This window comes from Polypterus senegalus, chromosome 10 (assembly GCF_016835505.1).
Source record: "Polypterus senegalus isolate Bchr_013 chromosome 10, ASM1683550v1, whole genome shotgun sequence".
NCBI classification, from domain to species: Eukaryota; Metazoa; Chordata; class Cladistia; order Polypteriformes; family Polypteridae; genus Polypterus; species Polypterus senegalus.
In genome coordinates, this window is record NC_053163.1 from 104,646,090 (window position 1) to 104,665,493 (window position 19,404).

General features: G+C 37.4%; 1 protein-coding gene across 1 annotated transcript in view; it reads left to right on the forward strand.

Moving 5' to 3' along the window:
• si:zfos-2326c3.2 (misshapen-like kinase 1) overlaps nt 1-19,404 on the forward strand; it is a 132,600-nt gene that overhangs the window by 89,337 nt on the left and 23,859 nt on the right. Inside the window, exons 18-25 of the mRNA XM_039766279.1 lie at nt 62-126; nt 617-711; nt 3,755-3,873; nt 6,685-6,784; nt 7,222-7,392; nt 8,633-8,768; nt 14,114-14,269; nt 16,804-16,947. Coding sequence (XP_039622213.1) covers nt 62-126; nt 617-711; nt 3,755-3,873; nt 6,685-6,784; nt 7,222-7,392; nt 8,633-8,768; nt 14,114-14,269; nt 16,804-16,947 — 986 coding nt within the window. The remainder of the gene's footprint in view (nt 1-61; nt 127-616; nt 712-3,754; nt 3,874-6,684; nt 6,785-7,221; nt 7,393-8,632; nt 8,769-14,113; nt 14,270-16,803; nt 16,948-19,404) is intronic.

A 19,404-nucleotide genomic window follows, 5' to 3' on the forward strand; every position in this document is an offset into this window, starting at 1 on the left:
ATAAGCATTTACTGTCTTTAAACTTGCAAGTGCATGTGGCTAATGTGTTATGTTTTTTCAGCTGCTTTCAGTTGACATCCCCCAGTGGAGATGAACAATTAGTGTCACCCCACAGCTCAGTGTCAGGTAAGGATTCTCTTTGTCGTCTAAATGAACGTAGTCCCACCAGGGTGCCCCCTAGATGTTTCTTTGTTTCCTCATATTATAAAAGAAAAAAACACTTCTATGTTCTAAATGTTAGTATTTGATTTCAAATGATAGGTTCAGTGGGTTTGGATTAGCACTAAAAAATAGACACATATTTTAATCAATTGTATGGTGTGAATTAGCAAAAATCACTTTTCACTAATATAACATAACAAATTAATTTTTATGTTTTTATTTGTAGCAGATGAATTTCCATAATTACTATTCATTAAAAATCATTACATTTAATGCAAGCTTTACATCATTTATTTCACAAAAGTTATATATTTGTCAGCCCTTATGTTGATTTCCTTTTTATGATTTTAACTGTTTGAACAGGTGCACTATATGAAATATAGTACAGTGAAGTTTTAAGCTCGCTTGCACAGTTAGGAGGTTCTTTTGACAATATATGCAATTCAATTTACAGGTGTTTCAAAACTGGGCAGTCCCTTGCCTCAGAATCGACTTCAGCACAGTAAACTAGTACACAACGGATACATGGGACCATCAGGCAAACAACTGGTATGTGTATTATGGTTTAGGAATCTTTTGGTATTACGTCTTTTAATTATTTATTGAGATATATAAGGAGAAACAAATGTAACAACTTTAGTTATGTTTGGAGACTGAGAGCTACATGCAGCCCGTGCATGGAAATACTAAAGATGTTCACCCATGACTTGTGTGTTACACAGTGGGTTTCTGTTAAAATGCTGTGAAGACACAACTATTGAAAACTTATCTGTCTCAATTCTAGGGTTTTAAATAGAAAATATTACATTTTCTTACTTGTTTTTGTAAAACTTTTCTATTTTTAAAATGTGACATAAATGTAATGATTATATTTTTACTTATTTTTGTACTGAAATTTTGTGTTCCAAGGGTGTCACTGTTTTGGTCTATTTCTTATTTCATTGGTCATGTTTATTGCTAGCAACTTAGCTCCCTTTCTACCATGTGATTTGCTGAAGTTGTTCCTTGTGATATCATCATCTTGAGGGTATTTAAGATGGTGGCATGCTATACCTAGTGTCCAAGGTTTTAGACTGGGGAAGAAAATGTTCTTTTTTTTTAATAAACATTTTATTGAATTTAGTATAATCAAATAACATTCCATACAAGCATGTCAAATTTTACAAAACTAGGTTTGAATCAAATCAACCCCCACCCATGAGAAAGAGAGCTAGGCCAACAGAGTAAAATTTTAATAGTAGTAAAAATAAGTAAATAAAATTAAATACAATAAAAAAGGGAAGATAATCCACTTCCTGAACTTAAGCACTTATTCTAAAATGTTATTGATTAGATCCAGCCAGGTTTTACACAGATCCTCTAAGTGAGAATTAGATTTTTTTCCAGTTTCAAATAATATATAACATCAGTTACATACTGACTTAAAACAGGTGGGTTAGGATTCTTCCAGTTGAGCAAGATAAGTCTATGTGCAAATAGTGAAGTAAAGGCACTTGCAGTTTGTTTGTCCTTCTCCACTTTAAGCCCATCTGGAAGTACACCAAACCCAGTTGTTAGTGGATTAGGAGGGATTGTGACTCCAACGCTGTCTGAAAGGCATTTAAAGATTTTGGTCCAAAATGATATTAATTTGGTGCAGGCCCAAAACATATGGTCCAATGAAGCTGGAACTTGATTGCAACGTTCACAGGAAAGAAAGAAATGTGCTGCCGGAAAGTTAAATTTGGAGTGCAATTGTTCGTAGGATTCAATGACGTTGTCTATGTACAGATCTCTAAGTAATTTAATACCTAATGTTTTCCAGACATTAAAAACTGCATACATTTGAGAGTGTGGATAAAGGTGGTTATCGTGCAGAGATGCCATAGATAATAGCTTATCTGTCTTGAAGTACTTCCTACATTGGTTCCATATTCTGAGTGAATGAAGCACAATTGGGTTGTTAGTATGTTGGCAATAACTTGTATTTATTGGGGTGCAAAGCAAGGAATATAAAGAAGTACTGCAGGATTTTATTTCTATTGTGGACCAAGCTTGTGTATATTCACTAATTTGTGTTAATGTCCTGGTTTTATAGTTTGTATATTTGCCATCCAGTAATAAAATTGAAAGTTAGGTAGAGCCATGCCACCTTCTGCCTTAGGTCTTTGTAGAGTTGCCCTTTGGATATGTGGATGTTCTGAATTCCAAATAAATTAGATTATGATTGAATTTAACTTCTTAAAAACTTATTTATTGATGTATATTGGAATGCTTTGAAATAGTAAAAGAAGCTTAGGAAGGATATTCATCTTGACTGTGTTAATTCTTCCAGCTAAAGTTAGATGAAGGATAGACCATCTATGCAAGTCTTGCTTAATTTTTCCATGTAGACAGCAAAATTTTAAAGAACTTTATGTTTACTTGTGATGTTTACCCCCAGGTATTTAAACTGATTTGTGATGATTAAAGGGAACATGTCTAATCTAATACTGTGTGCTTGAGAGTTTGCTGGAATAGTACTATATCATCTGCATATAATGACATTTTCTGTTCAAGTCCTTCTCTGATAATCCCCTTTATCTCATAAGCATTTCGACAGTGAACTGCCAGTGGCTCAATGGCGATTCCAAAAAGCAGTGGTGACAAGGGGCGTCCTTGTTTAGTACCACATTTGAGTTTGAAGTAGTCTGAAATAATATTGTTAATATACTTCTGGATTGGTATATACTGTAGTAGTTTGATCCATGCACAATTGTTCGGGCCAAACCCAGATTTCTCCAATGTAGTGAAAAGGTAATTCCATTCAACTATATCAAATGCTTTTTCTGCATCAACAATAATAATATCTCCAGGGTGTTAGACTTTGTGGGTGAATATATTACATTAAACAGGCATTGAAGATTGGAAGCTAAGTGTCTGACTTTAATAAATCCAGTTTGGTCTTGTAATATTACCGAAGGAAGCACTTTCTCAATCCTTATAGCTAGGACTTTGGAGAGTATCTTAACAGAAGAAAACTTTCATGGTTTTAGTTAGAATAAAATGTATCAAGGAAGTTACAACCTCACATGACATTTGAGTATGATTTTTGGATAACATTTTAGGCTTTGGCTGCTAGGCTTTATGGGTGTTTTGGGCTTTGATCTATGCTAGTAGTGAGTCTTTCCTCTCCTCTCTCCATCAATTTCCTCTCTTTTTCTGTGTGGATCTAAATAAATTGAAAATCAACAAATATCATATACTGCGGTGGGGTGGCACCCTGCCCGGGATTGGTTCCTGCCTTGTGCCCTGTGTTGGCTGGGATTGGCTCAGGCAGACTCCCGTGACCCTGTGTTCGGAATCAGCGGGTTGGAAAATGGATGGATAGATGGAAATATCATATATGCCCTATTTTTTAAGGAAGAAAAGATGTTTTTCTCAGTTTTCTCAATATTTTTATATTTAACCTTTCAGATGAATACATGAAAAAACAAAACACTTTTGTGATACAGAATAAGTGTATTTAGGTTCTTTCGAAATACAAAATAAAGCAACTGATAACTAAAAATGACTCTGTTAGTTGTTGATAATATATTTTTCAGCTTTGCACTTCTTTCTAATCTTCTCTTAGGGGTTAGTTTCTTCAGCTGGTGGAAAGTCTTCCTTAAGTCCTTTTGGGAAGGTGACAGAATACTCATCATCCAGCGATGAGGTTGGTAGCAGTGATGATGATGACAGGAGTCAAAAAAGGTAAGAATTCCAGCTCTTTTAGCACAATGAAAATATTACTTAGCAAAATGTCTGATAAAGCAAACTCATTTAGAGTACATGACTCACAAAAAAAACATCAGGGCCTAGGACTTCTAGAGTTCTGAGTGGAATTTTTCTGGTAAACACTAGAAGATATGATTATAACTTAAATGTCATTGTATAGTAGTGCAGTAGAGTCTCGCTTATCCTACCTTCGCTTATCCAACATTCCATATTATCCGACGTCACACCGCAAAAAAATCTTAGTTTGCAAGCATAATTCGTTCTGGAAATGTGATCACAGTCCAAAGCACTCGTACAGTATATCAATGCGAATTTCCCCATAAGAAATAATGGAAACTCAGATGATTCATTCCACAACCCAAAACTATTCATATAAAAATGATTAATACAAAATATAAAGTAAAAATACATAAAACAAATTAACCTGCACTTTACCTTTGAAAAGAATCATGGCTGGTGTGAGTGAGTTTCTAAACTCTTGTGGGATTCCATCCAACAGGACGACATGCGGAAGAGCGTCCTAAAGCTGCAATCGCAGTCTCCCAGCGCTGTAGCAGTTCGCCATAAAAGCCAATCCGAAAAGATCACGGACATGCTATAAGCGCCTGCCGTCGATGGGTAATACAAGGTACATTATACTGTAAATGCGCTGGGCTCAGTATTACTTTCCCCCCGAGCCTGCCTAACTCCTGTGTCTGTGTATAAGAGAATGGCAGATCCCGCTGCAATAAGTAACCGTGCTGTTGCTGTTTCAAGCTGAATAAAGCTGGTGTTGCTAAAAGTACTGAGACTCAGATTTGAGTTTTCAGGTGCAAGACGGGGACTCGCACGTCGCAACACAAACACACACACACGCAGTCACAATGCTGTAGTAAACAGTATACGCTCGTACGGATGTTGACTATATTAGTGACGGAGTTAAGGCTCTAGAAACTGCAATTAATTACACTGAGCAACAAGAAGAAGCTACAGGAATTGACATAATAATGCTGCAAAGATGGCGAGACTTGACAACGAAGAAATGGCACTCGTCAGGAAAGAAAACTACGATAAAAAATGTCTTCAAATCATCACAGGACTGAACTTTTTAAGTACAGTACATACTGTATTTAACTTTAGACAATTCTGTAACTGTAAGTGTTCGCAATGTGTGAAATTATAACACAGTTTGAATTTAATAGGCTACCTGCCATTATCCAACATGGGTTCTGCCGGCCCGTTTATGTCGGATAAGCGAGACTCTAATGTATGTATGTAGTGCAGTGTGATGTAGTGATTACACATTTGGAATTTTAACCCTGAATTTTTTAATTCAAATCCTGCTACCAATACTGTGGCCATGAGCAAATCACTTCACCTGCCTGTGCTCCAGTTTGGAAACAACGAAAAACAGTCATTGTTTTTACTGGAAATAATAATTGGGAAGAAGGGTTGGTGCGTCATCCTGGTACCCCATTTAATGTCAGGAGTAAGTCTGTCAGGAGATAAGTGAGCAAAACACTCCTTAGCCTCCCTAGTAATGCTACCCAAGTGGGTTATTGGGTCTAAAGAAGGCACTAGTCGAAGATGGTACAATAAAAGTCACTTTATTAATTTGGACATATATAGCAACAGGTGTATAGCCTTCAAAAAATTAAGAAAATGTTTATAACAGAAAAGAAATACAAAAAGAAAAACAAGAGCTCACATTTAATATACAATGGGGAAGACACACAAAAAACATATTCCCCTGTAGCATTCACTCTGTACTCAGAGTGATACCTGGGAGGGAAAAAAGAAAGAAAACTCATAAAATATAGCTTTAAGCAGAACTGCAAATGAGGAAAGTAAGGAAACTCTCTTCTGGCTAAACTGACTTGTAATGCCAGCAAAACAACCAGCCTTATAACCCAATGGCCCTGTCCACCAAATTTGAGCCTTTCCACCTTCACCCTACTTTTGCCAGGGTTTTAGTTTAAAAAGCTGCCCAACGCAAACTTTTAATAAAAAAAAAAAAAAATCAGCACACATTAAATTCATGAGGAATTAGTTTTAATCCAACTCAGTCTTAACAGACGTAACCACTCTTTCCATATTGGCATTCACCAGCCACAGCTGTGTACTTCACATGCCAAATTAAATCACCACAAGACTTCATTTTCCAAATGACAGCTAATAATGACAGTGAAGCAAGCACTTGCATAAAAAGAAAAGAACCTTTTACCAAATAAATATGATCCTAATGTTTACATTTGATAAGGCTTTTTAGCTACAAGTGAAGCTGCATTATCACAGAATGATCAAATAATGCAAAAGGGTTGAAACAAAAGATTTCTTTTTTCGTCAGTCACCTTATAAGACAATAGCATCTGTGCTGACAGTTCCTAAATTTATATGTTTATGGAGACCGCAAGGGGCAAAACTTCCAGTGGATGGGAGGAAGTGCTGTCACCGATTCACTGGACCTTCTTGCGTGACTCTAAAGAGAAGCAGTGAAAGATTGTTATTTATTTAACCCTGACCCTGAGCCTAAAATGTTACTTATGATTGCATAGAAGTTACTCTGATACTATCAGTATGTGTGTCTGTGTGTGAGAGAGCCTTCAGGGTGCAATTTATAAAAACAATGACCAATCCATCCTAATATGTAGTAGATCATTGCAGAGAATGTGCCAAGTGGTTTGGTCATAGTAGAAGAAAGGGATCTTAATGGACCTTGATAGCCACATTTCTCGACAACAAATCCTTTGGACAACTTGTGACAGCAATTCAATTGAACTGACAGATCCTCTTATATTTGATTTTCAGGACTGGGTTAAACAACCGCCTGGGAGGGTCATCCCGTAATCCTTCTGAGGGAGTTCTTCTGCATCCTCATGGCAATTTAAATCATCAGCAGGTTAAAAATGTATGTTTCTGTGTAGGCTCTGCTATAGTTATTTATGTGAGCTTAAAAATGCATTTTGTTATGTATGAGTTTTTATATGTGCATGTTTATGTCGGTGTGAGTCTGTCCCTATATATAACAATGCTTGCAAAACAAGGAAAGGATCACAGAAACCATAATAAGACATGGCGAAGAGACTATAGCAAAGTAGATGAAAACCAATTCATTTATTCATCCAACATTAAGCTTGCTTAATCAAGTTCAGTTCAATGAACCACACTATAGTTAAACAGTTTCTGTGTGCACACCTAAAATCTGTTTATGCATAAATATTTATAGACATGCAGTATTTGTCATTTCATGTATGTGAATGAAACTTTTGACATGTTTCTTTTTCCGAAGTACATTTTTCTGGATGATGACGGAATGAAAACATTCTCTTGTTCATTATTTTACAGAATGAAGCAGACGCAATGAAGCTTCAGTGGCACAGACATCTGGATATGTGTAATCAGAATCAGCACTTACCTGACCTTCTACGGCAAAGCCATAATCCTGTTGCCCCAGGATCTCCGCAGATGTCAACGCAAGCCTTCCTGTCCTCCCCATCAAAACCCATCAGTTTACATGTTAGTTATTTTCAGTACACCTTAAAAAATACAACCCTCTGAATTGGGTGAAGTTTTCAGATTAAATAGTAAATGTAAATGACAGCAATGCAGTTAAAGCCCATCCTATAAAATTGGCATGGAGTAAATTTTTATACTTCATGAGCTCAGATTCAGTGTCTCCCTTGGAATCTCTCAACATTGCATCTCCAGCATATCTCCACGGAGTTTGAAGGGACTTTTACATATTTCATTATCAAAATAGCTATTTTTTCCAATGAGGGATGAGTATCACATGTGATTATTTTTACAGAATGGGTATGTCTTTCAGAAGACTATCCTTTCCTTTAGTAACTATTTTTCTGCAAAAAGACAGTAGTTTTTCTTAGGTCATTGCCTCTTTGTGCTTGATATGGGTGCCTTTGCTGAGGCAGACTATGTAGACTGAAGAATGTATGGTAGAAAGCTTGAAGATAGATGAAGATAATAATTAGCAATAAATTGATTCTTTGGAACCAAGATAAAATACTGTGTTTCATTGCTACATGATTATGTCATCTGTTTATAACAAGCAAAACAATAAGAATTACACAAAACATTTTTTTCATTCTTCTGATTATGAGGTGTTCAGGCCTGCTTGAAAGGTAAATTGTAAATGTGGATCATTTTCAGTTTCATCTAAAGGTACTTTTGCAACTTTAGGGACATTTTTGTCTTTTGCCAGTGGGAACCTTAACGTTTGGCTTTGCTAATGTCTTTGTACTAAAGTAAAGCACATGATTTTTGATTGGCCTTTAGTTGTGGTTAACATATTCAAATACACTTAGACTGTTCCACTCCTCAGCACTTACTGTACTCATTGTGTGACTGAATGCATGCTACTTTCCTTGACCATGCTACAACTGTAAAAAATACAGCTAAGCAATTATTATAATTACATATTTATAAAGCATCATGAATTTATCTTGCCTTTTAAGTAAACAAAAAGCTAGATGCAATACAGTTTGTTTTTGAGATACAAAAATTATTTTTCTCCTGTAACTCATCAATATTCCATTAGATGGCAGTGCTGTTCCATAGTCTCCGAAAGCTTTAGCACCAATTCATTCCACATAATGATGCTGAAAAAGTACACTCTCTGTGTCAAGAAATTGAGCGTGTAACATAGTAGTAAATAACAGTATGTAAGTAATGATTTCTATTGGTAATGTTGTCCTTTCAGTAAGTCTTATTGAAGTATATGTTTCTTGACTTTCTCTAGAGCCCAGTAAGCCCAGTAAGCCCCAACTCACAAGGAAAAAACAACTCCTCCTCCTCCTCTTCATCATTCACTTCTTTCATTGATTCTCGACTGATGCACATTTCACCACCAGTAAGCCCTGTGTCACAAAGTCCTGGTAAGTATTGTTTTAAGTTTTGCCTTTATTTTTTATTTTGTCTATTTTTAGTTTGTCTGTCTGCCATAGCATCAAGGGAATCTCTGAAGCTGTGCTAATGTTGCCAGGGCTTTATCCATTAGAATGCATTTTGTTACGCAAATATTACCAACATGCATCAAACTATTCAATCGATAGAGATAGAGATTATATTGCAAACTGTAGCATTACTGCAGCAGTTCTTACTAATTTAAGAATGTTCATTGTTTTTTGTTTTTAGTTTATTTTTGTGTAGTGCTCTTCACTGCGTTTAGGCATACAGAACAGTAACAAATACACATGTAAAATGCAAAAAATACATACTTAACAAATTCCTTATTACACAATGTATACACATAAAGAAAGATTTGTTTAAACACACTAAAACAAAGCAGTTCCAAACTGATTAACATACAGTAAAACCTAGCAATATGTGTCCATTATTGGAGGAGAAGAAAACAAAACTGCCGACAACAGCTTTCGTGGAGAAAATAAACCTCTAAGTGGTCAACCGTCAGTTATAACAGAGAAAATTAAAGACAGGATCAACTGGCTACTCACCCCCTTGTGGACTTTCTACAGTAAAATCAGTGCTGGGCTGTCTAATATGATGGCAGAATCTTTTCATTCTTTAATTCCAAATCTTTCAGTATCTCAGGTTTATTCACCATGGCAGGAAAGCAGCTTGGTAGCTGTTCATAATTATTATAATACTTGTATTTTTACACAAGTGACTAAGAAACAGACACAATATGCCCAGCTTATCATTAGCTCTAATAAGGGTATAATTGACTAAAATAGCCTGAGACTGCAGGGCCATCTCTAGTACAACCAGGCAGATCATTCAACTGCATGGAGACCCTGTTGCTAAAAGCTTGACCTCACAATATTATTTTGTTAATCTTTGAAATCTTTAGTTGGCTGGAATCATGAGATTGTAATATGACCTCTGGTTTGTTAGCAATGAAAAGTTCAGAGAGGTAAGCAGGGCCCTGGCCATTTAAAGATTTAATTTATAAGAAGGAAGATTTTGAAATCAGCCCTAAGCTTAACGGGAAGTCAGTGTAACAACTTAGGAACAGGTGTTATGTCATCATACTTTATTCTTCTTGTTTGTTTGTTTACTGTTATAATTAGATTTGCCCTTATTAAGTTATCTGTTCATTTGTAGCTTCAGTTGTGTGTTTTCAAGGAGGAAGAAAAATGCCGAATCTTCCGTTTATGGCTATTCCACCCTGAATATGCCAGATCTTGGGAGCTAAGCAACGTCTGGCTTGTTTCGGATGTGTGCAGGACACCGCCACAGAATACTGAACACTGTTAATGTTTCTTTTTTCTGGCAAGCAAGAGATGACATTTACTATTATCGTCTCGTAATCAATTTTATTCCTAACAGTGTTTGTCTCATAGGCTTTAGATATGTTTTCAAGAGAAGCCCATTTCAAAACATTTCCATTTACACCCTCTTCAGACTTTGAGAGCTGGTTGAGACAGTGTTTTCTATTTCAAAAATGTACTTTTGTTTTATATTGGATTTATAAACTGCATTATACCAAATTAATTACAAATCAATCAGATATATACGTAATTTCTTGAACTCAGATTTCAGGTTTTGATCACCAGGTCAGAAAAGCCTCTATGGATACCAAAGTGGAACCTAGCTGTACCAAATCATGCTTTATTTCCACAAACCTAAACTTAAATTGCTTTTTTGTATAAAACCACTTACTTAACAGTCACATACTCTACAGCTCCTTCTGTCCCTGAAGCACTAAAATCATATTCATTTTTTGTAGTTACACAGACTAAATAAATTCTACAGCAATTAAATAAGGAATGTACAATTTTCAGTAACAGAGGATATCCAAGTGTAGATCCCACAGTATTCACCAAAACAAGATTCTCAGGAATGAAAACAGCATCCCATTTATCTTCCCCTTCCTTCCTAAGACTACCCATTTTACAGGCTAGATCTTCCATATGATTACCAACTAACCACACTCTTGCCTTAATCTCCTAGCATTAGCTAGAACAATATTCCATACTGGAAACTGTTGTACCAGGAAGCACTGTATCACTTATAAAGGCATTTGTCTCCATATCTGGTCCCACTGGAATGATTAGATTACAAATTACAGCAGCATTATTACATTATTACAGCACCCCAGGTAAGCAGAGAGCTGAGGAGACTTTGTGCCAACATAGCAGTTGGTCCAGATGGAGTATCGCCACGGCTGTTGAAGGCCTGTGTGTTGGAACTGGGGAGTCCTCTACTGCGCATCTTCAACCTGAGCCTGGAACAGGGGAGAGTCCAGAGACTTTGGAAAACATCTTGCATCACCCCAGTCCCAAAGGTATCACGTCCTGGTGAGCTGAATGACTTCTGGCCTGTCACTCTGATGTCATGTGATGAAGACCATGGAGCGGCTGCTGCTTCACCACCTGAGGCCACCGGTCCGCCACGCCCTTGACCCCCTTCAGTTCGCATACCAGGAGAAGGTGGAAGCGGAGGATGCCATCATCTATATGCTACACCGATCCCTCTCCCACTTGGACAGAGGCAGTGGTGCAGTAAGAATTATGTTTCTGGACTTCTCTAGCGCCTTCAACACCATCCAACCTCTACTCCTTAGTGACAAGCTGACAGAGATGGGAGTAGATTCATACCTGGTGGCATGGATCGTGGACTATCTTACAGACAGACCTCAGTATGTGCGTCTCGGGAACTGCAGGTCTGACATTGTGGTCAGCAACACAGGAGCGCCGCAGGGGACTGTACTTTCTCCGGTCCTGTTCAGCCTATATACGTCGGACTTCCAGTACAACTCGGAGTCCTGCCACGTGCAAAAGTTTGGTGACAACACTGCTATTGTGGCTGCATCAGGAGTGGGCAGGAGGAGGAGTATAGGAACTAATCAAGGACTTTGTTAAATGGTGCAACTCAAACCACCTCCAGCTGAACACCAGCAAAACCAAGGAGCTGGTGGTGGATTTTAGGAGGACCAGGCCCCTCCCGGACCCCGTGATCATCATAGGTGACTGTGTGCAGAGGGTACAGACCTATAAATACCTGGGAGTGCAGCTGGATGATAAACTGGACTGGACTGCCAATACTGATGCTCTGTGCAAGGGAGGACAGAGCCAACTATACTTTCTTAGAGGGCTAGCATCCTTCAACATCTGCAATAAGATGCTACAGATGTTCTTTATCAGACGGTTGTGGTGAGTGCCCTCTTCTACGCGGTGGTGTGCTGGAGAGGCTGCATAAAGAAAAGGGACGCCTCACGCCTGGACAAACTGGTGAAGAAGGCAGGCTCTATTGTAGGCACAGAGCTGGACAGTTTGATATCTGTGGCGGAGCGACGGGCACTTAGAAAGCTCCTGTCAGCCATGGAGAATCCACTGCATCCAGTGAACAGTATTATCTCCAGACAGAGGAGCAGCTTTAGTGACAGATTGCTGTCACTGCCCTGCTCCACTGAAAGACTGAGGAGATCATTCCTCCCCCACGCTATGCGACTCTTCAGTTCCACCCAGGGGGGTAAACGTTAACACTATACAAAATTATAGACTGTTATACCTGCCTCGCACGCTCCACCTTGCATTTTTTTAACTTGCATTGCGTTTTTATCGCTCTTTAATTAATATTGTTTTTATCAGTATACTGCTGCTGGAGTATGTGAATTTCCCCTTGGGGATTAATAAAGTATCTGTCTATCTAGAACCACATAATGGGCCTCCAGTCTGTTCAGAAAATTGGTTACTGCAGTTTTTGTAAAAAGTTTCTTGCTGTTGATAAGTAAGCAAATCTCTGAAGATCGAGTTGTCAACATTAAATACCTCATTAAGCCTTGTAAGAGAGTTCAAAAATACAGTATGTGAAGCCTTGTAGGAGAGTACACAAATTATTTACTGTATATATAATTACATTTTCAAACACACTCCCTGTAAAGGTTAAACAACCAAAACATCATATCTTCAACTTTCCTATTTTTTTCCGTACTAAAGTAACCTTATATCCTTAGATTTAAGGTGAATCAGTGTTTTACCCTTTTTGTGTTATGTGTATAAGAAAAAAATCATTCAAGTATTTGAGAGGGGGATTGAAATCGTCAAACTGGCTAAAAATCAGTGGAAATGAGGGTAAAGAGACTAAGGCAAGGCTCTTACAAGCCACTGTTGCCATTAGTGTCTACCAGATTAGCTCTGTTACAGCTGGTCTTTGTACCTTGTAGTTTACCTTTGATGAGTTATTAAATCAAATTTAGACAAATTGACTAGAGAAATGCCTGTGAAAAGTAAAATCTTGGTTATAGTTATAAGACTGTAAATTAAAGCAAAGGTATTATAAAGTAATAAAATGATACAGATAATAATATAAGGATTATATAGAATAAATTATATAATTTTATGGATATAAAGATTCATGAGAAAAACATTAACAAAACAAATATGATAATTGCTAAAGAGAAGGCAATAAATATGAAACAATTGTCTACTTTGTTATTCTGTTTATTGTTCATTATTCATTCTTTTTTAATGAAGAGGATGGTGAAAGCTGATGTGATAGAGAGAGCATTGAGAATGGAAAGACCAGCTTATACAGTAAACCATTCAGGCAGGTGTAAATAAAGCAGATAAAGAGATTGGATAGTCTGTATGGAAAAGAAAAAATATAGAGCTAGCAGAAGAATAGTGACCCTCTACAACCAGAGTAATACTACGGAGACCTGACCTACAGATTTTATTTTTTCTCCAGCCGTCTGGAGTTTTTTTGTTTTTTCTGTCCCCCCTGGCCATTGAACCTTACTCTTATTCGATGTTAATGTTGATTTATTTTGTTTTATAATTGTGTCTTTCATTTTTCTATTCTTTAATATGTAAAGCACTTTGAGCTACTGTTTGTATGAAAATGTGCTATATAAATAAATGTTGTTGTTGTTGTTGTTGTTACACACAAGGCATGGATAAACACAAAGGCAACACTAAATCTTAAAATAAACAAAAGTAAAACAATTCTGGAGTGTTTGTTGGTCTACCTATACTGACTGTTGGCATTCTATCTACCTGGTTTCATCACTCACCCTCTTGCCCACCTCTCAGATACTACACAAAAACACCCTTATTTCACATCCTGTTATTTATTCTTCAAATGTAATCTTAGATTTGAGACTAAAACATTTTGTTTTAGACATATTTTTATATAACGCTCTCTGTATTCATTTAGAGTCATAGATGAAAACACTAAGTCTGGACAGCACTAAGAATCAGGCATTGGGTTGGCTGAACTTTTATTCTTAATTTCTGTGTTTGCTATTTTTTTCCAGGGAATCCGAAATTGGAACCCTTCAGAAGAGAGAACGCCAGAAAAGGATCAGTAGTAAATGTAAATCCAACAAATATCCGACCTCAAAGTGACACACCAGAAATACGGAAATACAAGAAGAAGTTTAACACAGAGATTCTGTGTGCAGCTTTGTGGGGTAAAGTACTTCTACATTTCAAACAGCAGCATTTTTCTTAGCTACAGGCATTACATTCTGGTGCATATTGTCATTGCTTTTAAACCACCAGGTTGTTCTTTTGGTCTATTCCAGAGCATAAAAACATATTAAATATGTTCATTATTCAAGCCAAGACAATTGCCGAGTATTGATCCATACCTTCTGTATTTTCAACATGTTTGACGACAACATAAGGAATCTGTATATAATCATTTTATTGTATTTTACTAGTACTATTTTTCTTGTGGAAAGGAGACATTTTCTGTTGAGCTGTGCAAATTATCACATAAATATGAAAGTGAATCAAAACAAAGCCAACCATGTGGCGAAAAAAGTTTACTGTGATTTGGTCTGTCAGGAGGAAACCAGTTCCCCAGGAGGATAAAAGGTTGTGGAATAGTGGATCCGCAGCTAAGTGGGAGAAGGTCCATTTAAAATAAATAAATAAATAGCTGGCTCGATCTCCATGAGGGTACGTGCTTGAGCAGCTGTGGCAGGTTGGATTGGGTGATTGAGACGGAGCACACCTGCGCCATTGGCTTTCCGCAGTTTGCAATTCAGGTGCTGCATGCACGGAGGCATATAAGAGATGAGCCGGCATGACAAAAGGGAACTGATGAAAGACTAGAGAAATAGAAAGGAAGAATAGAGGCGGAGGTTAAAAGAACGGAGAGAAGGCAAGAATGCAAGAGTATCAGTGCGAGAGAGAGAGAAGACAGACAGCCAAGAGGAGTCACTCCCACCAAATGTGTTGGAGTAGTGGGTAGTGACATGTCACTCACTTCCGCTTAAGTCCAGGGAGGCTTGGCGAGGTGCACTGCTGGGACCCAAGCCTTGGAGAGATGAGGTTCAGATGGGGCACCCTACTGGGAGCTACAGAACAGCAGGGACAAAAAGCCTAGAGAAGTTGGATGGCGCTTCACTGTGGTGAGCGTACTGGTGCAAAATGGCTGCCATCATCCAGGTGGGTGATGCCCATTAGTAGTAGTTGAAGTGGCTCCTTACTTACTATGTAAAGTACTTTGAGGAGTGAAAAAAGTGCTATATAAATGTAAAGAATTAACAAATACAACAACAACATTTATTTGTATAGCACATTTTCATACAAACAGTAGCTCAAAGTGCTTTACATAATAAAGAATAGAAAAATAAAAGACACAATAAGAAAAACAAAAAAAATCAACATTAATTAACATCGAATAAGAGTAAGGTCTAATGGCCAGGGGGGACAGAAAAAACAAAAAAGAACTCCAGACGCCTAAAGAAAAAAATAAAATCTGTAGGGATTCCAGGCCACGAGACCGCCCAGTCCCCTCTGGGCATTCTACCTAACATAAATGAAACAGTCCTCTTTGGATTTAGGGTTCTCATGGAAGGACTAATAATAACTAATAACAAATAATAATAATAATATTATTATTACTTGCTCACCCATAATAATTTAAGTTTTGAAGTCCATTCATCATTCCTAAAATTCAAATGAGGTTCACATTACAGCAGATATAACTTATGGCAAACTTACATGCACATGTATGTGCTTATTGCATCTGGCACAAAGATCAACGAAAGTCCATAATGTGTCTACCACTTTAAGAAAATTACAACATAAACTTAAGACTTCAGCAGGTGGATGAAAGGTGGAAGAGCAGCCAGAGTCAATTTATGGGAAAACAGATCTGCTACACCATTTTCTTCTCCAGAAATGTTGTGGACCTGAAGTTAAATGAGCAGCGGCGAAAGATACCATCTACTCACCCATGCATTACTATCCCACATTTAGGCTAGCCTTTATACTGTAATGTCCAGTGCTCTGACTCAACTACAAAAGGTTGCACAAGTAAATAGTATTTAAGACTTTCTAATGCACATGTTTTTGCAAGATACTCTAGGAAACAATTTTCAACTAATAACTTCTGACTAATTTAGCAGCGTGCCTGTCTTTTCCTTTACCCTAAAGTAGGACAGCTCCCAAGACTCTTCCAGATGTTCTGTGTCTGTTTGAACAATAAAGAGAAGACTAAAATCAGGACACTGCAACATGAGCTCAATTAATAAAGCATTTTGTAAACATGCTGTTCAGACTCTGGAGACCACTTTACTAGGTTGGGTTCAGTTTTATACAGCAGGGTTTTAGGTGGTATAGCTAATTTAAAAAAAATAGAAATAAATATATAACACCACCAGCCACAAGAAGGACCTAACTTGTTGCTTTGTTTTAGGATGATCTTTAAATTTAATAGCTTCCACTTCTTCTACCTGAAGTTTAATGACCTCACCCAGAATCAGATAACCCGGGTATTGCACCTTTCCTATTGCTAGTTGACATTTTAATGGATTTAACACATTTCTCTCAAACAAATACTTTAATTGACAAAGATGCTCCTCCCAAGTAAGGCCTTCAGAATATACTACCATGTTATCAAACTGAGCAGTTTCAGTAATTTACCTTTCTTATTGTTATATCAGAACAGATTCCTGGTTCTGGGTTGATTATTGTGCTTCCTTATTTATAGGGGTGAATCTTTTGGTGGGCACTGAGAATGGCCTTTGGTTACTGGACCGAAGTGGACAAGGGAAGGTCTACTCCCTGATCACCAGAAGACGCTTTCAGCAGATGGATGTTTTAGAAGGGCTTAATGTTCTCATCACAATTTCAGGTACATTTCTGTTTCCAGGAAAAGGAAGATTATAAATTATTATTCATAGTGTGTTGATATATTAGCAGGTTAAAAATGAAGAGTTGTAATGTAGGCAGTCTTTCTTTGTCATTAAAAGCTTTGGATGGCTTCATTACATGCTGAGCATACTTACAGACATATTATTATTTCCTTCAAGTGTTGAGATATTTCAGAGATACATATAAAATCCACTCAATTGCTGCAGTGTAACTAAATATTTTTAAAGTGCCTGTAGGAGACTTTATGTACTGTATATATTTTGTATTCACCCTTTTTTATTTTAGTTTTTTTTTTCAGTAAAAACTTTCAAATAATTTCCTTAAAGTAGGGTGTTACATTGTTACTCTTGGTAACACTGTTGTGCCACATGTGTGCTGTCCTGGTTTCAAATCTCCAGCTTAGTTGTTGTCTGCGTGGAGTTTGGTTGTTTTCCTTGTGTTTTAAACAAAAAAATATATTAGAGACCAACCAAAATTACATTTCATTAATTAATACAGAACACAAAATGAACATAATTTAGAAATAATATTTATTAATACTAGCCGAAGCCCGTCGTAGCATACGGACGGCTGTGTAAGATTAGGAACGGAAAACGGTGAGAAAGGAATTCAGAAATCAAGAAGAAATAAATACTTCTTGAAAGACGCAGGTGTGAATAGGTGTTTTGGAGGAGACGACAGATAATGAGTCGAAAGATCTAACCCTAGAAAAAGCCACGTACAACTGACCGTGGCTGAAGACTGGTTGTTAGAATTATTGTGAAGAGTAAACAGCATGTGGGATATCAGGTCTGTGCTCCGGTCTTTGGGTATCCGACAGTGCATGTAGAATTTCTGGGCAAGCAGGATTACATGTGAAAGTGATAAATAAATGAGGCTGTCCGAATTTACGTACTATGGCCATGGCATCCTGCTAGTTTTGTTGCATGTATCTTGGACTTCCTGGAAATGTGGACGGTAATATGATCATTTTGCCTACACGTACGTTTTTATTTTCAGCATTTGCTTGCAGTGCGTCTGACAGTCCTTTGTATTGTTCCACGCACAAATCTTGATCAAATCTGAGATAGTTGAGACGCACGCCCTCTGTTTTAACATACACATCTACGACATACTGTTGGAATAGTCCACCCCTGGAGTACAAAATACTAAATATATTCCTCATTGCTAATCTGTAGGTGTAAAATTGGCATTGAGTAAGCCTTCTTCATTTGGCGGTTCTTTTATCTGGAACATGTAAATCTTTGTGCCAACCAATGTCTCCGTAAGGGAATAAAAGTGGGTAAACCATAGGACTGCAATTCATATTGAGCGTGGAAATCTGTCTACAGGAGTTGCCTATGGGACAGACGCAAATGTCTCTTTCGGCAGGCGGTTCGCCATCTTCTCTGACTAAAATCGCAGCAACATTGGTGTGACATATTGGGGCATTGTCACGTTGTAAATTCTGCCTAGGGTTTTCCTCGAAAAGCATTCGTACAGCTGCTATTGGATTGGGCTGAGCGATTTCATGCATGGGTTTGTATAATTTAGCAAAGGGTTTGATGGTTCTGAGCATGGAATCTAGCTGGAGAAGTACATTTTCGCCGCATGTAGAGTTTGCTTTATTTTGTAAACGTACTGCAGATGCTTGGCGAGAAATGCCATGTCGGCTGTGTGTGGGTGGGACCGGTTTTGAGGGTGGACGGAGGAGGAGAGTTAGATTTGGCGGGCGGGGCTCTGTTGTGCGAATTCCATGACACGGTAAGAGGGTTAGAGTTGGTGGGCGGGGCTCTGTCGAGCGTATCCCATTGTCTTAGAGTTGGCGGGCGGGGCTCTGTGAGTTGGCAGGTGTGGCTCTGTCTTGCTTGCGCTCACTGTCGTGCATGCCCTTAGTGAATTATATATATAGACTAGCAAAATACCCGTGCTTCGCAGCGGGGAAGTAGTGTGTTAAAGAAGTAATGAAAAAGAAAAGGAAACATTTTTATAATAACGTAACATGATTGACAATGTAATTGTTTTGTCATTGTCATGAGTGTTGCTGGCATATATATATATATATATATATAAATACACACACACACACGCATATAAACATATATATACATATACACACATACACACACATATATATATATATATACATATATATGCATATATATATATATATATATATACATATACACATATACATATATAGCAAAATACCCGTGCTTTGCAGCAAAGTAGTGTGTTAAAGAAGCAATGAAAAAGAAAAGGAAACATTTTGAAAATAACGTAACATGATTGTTAATATAATTGTTTTGTCACTGTTATCAGTGTTGCTGTCATATATATATACACATACATACATAAACACACATTATATATACAGTATATATATCTATATATATCTAATATCTATATATATATATCTATATATATCTATCTCTCTATATATATACACATACCTACT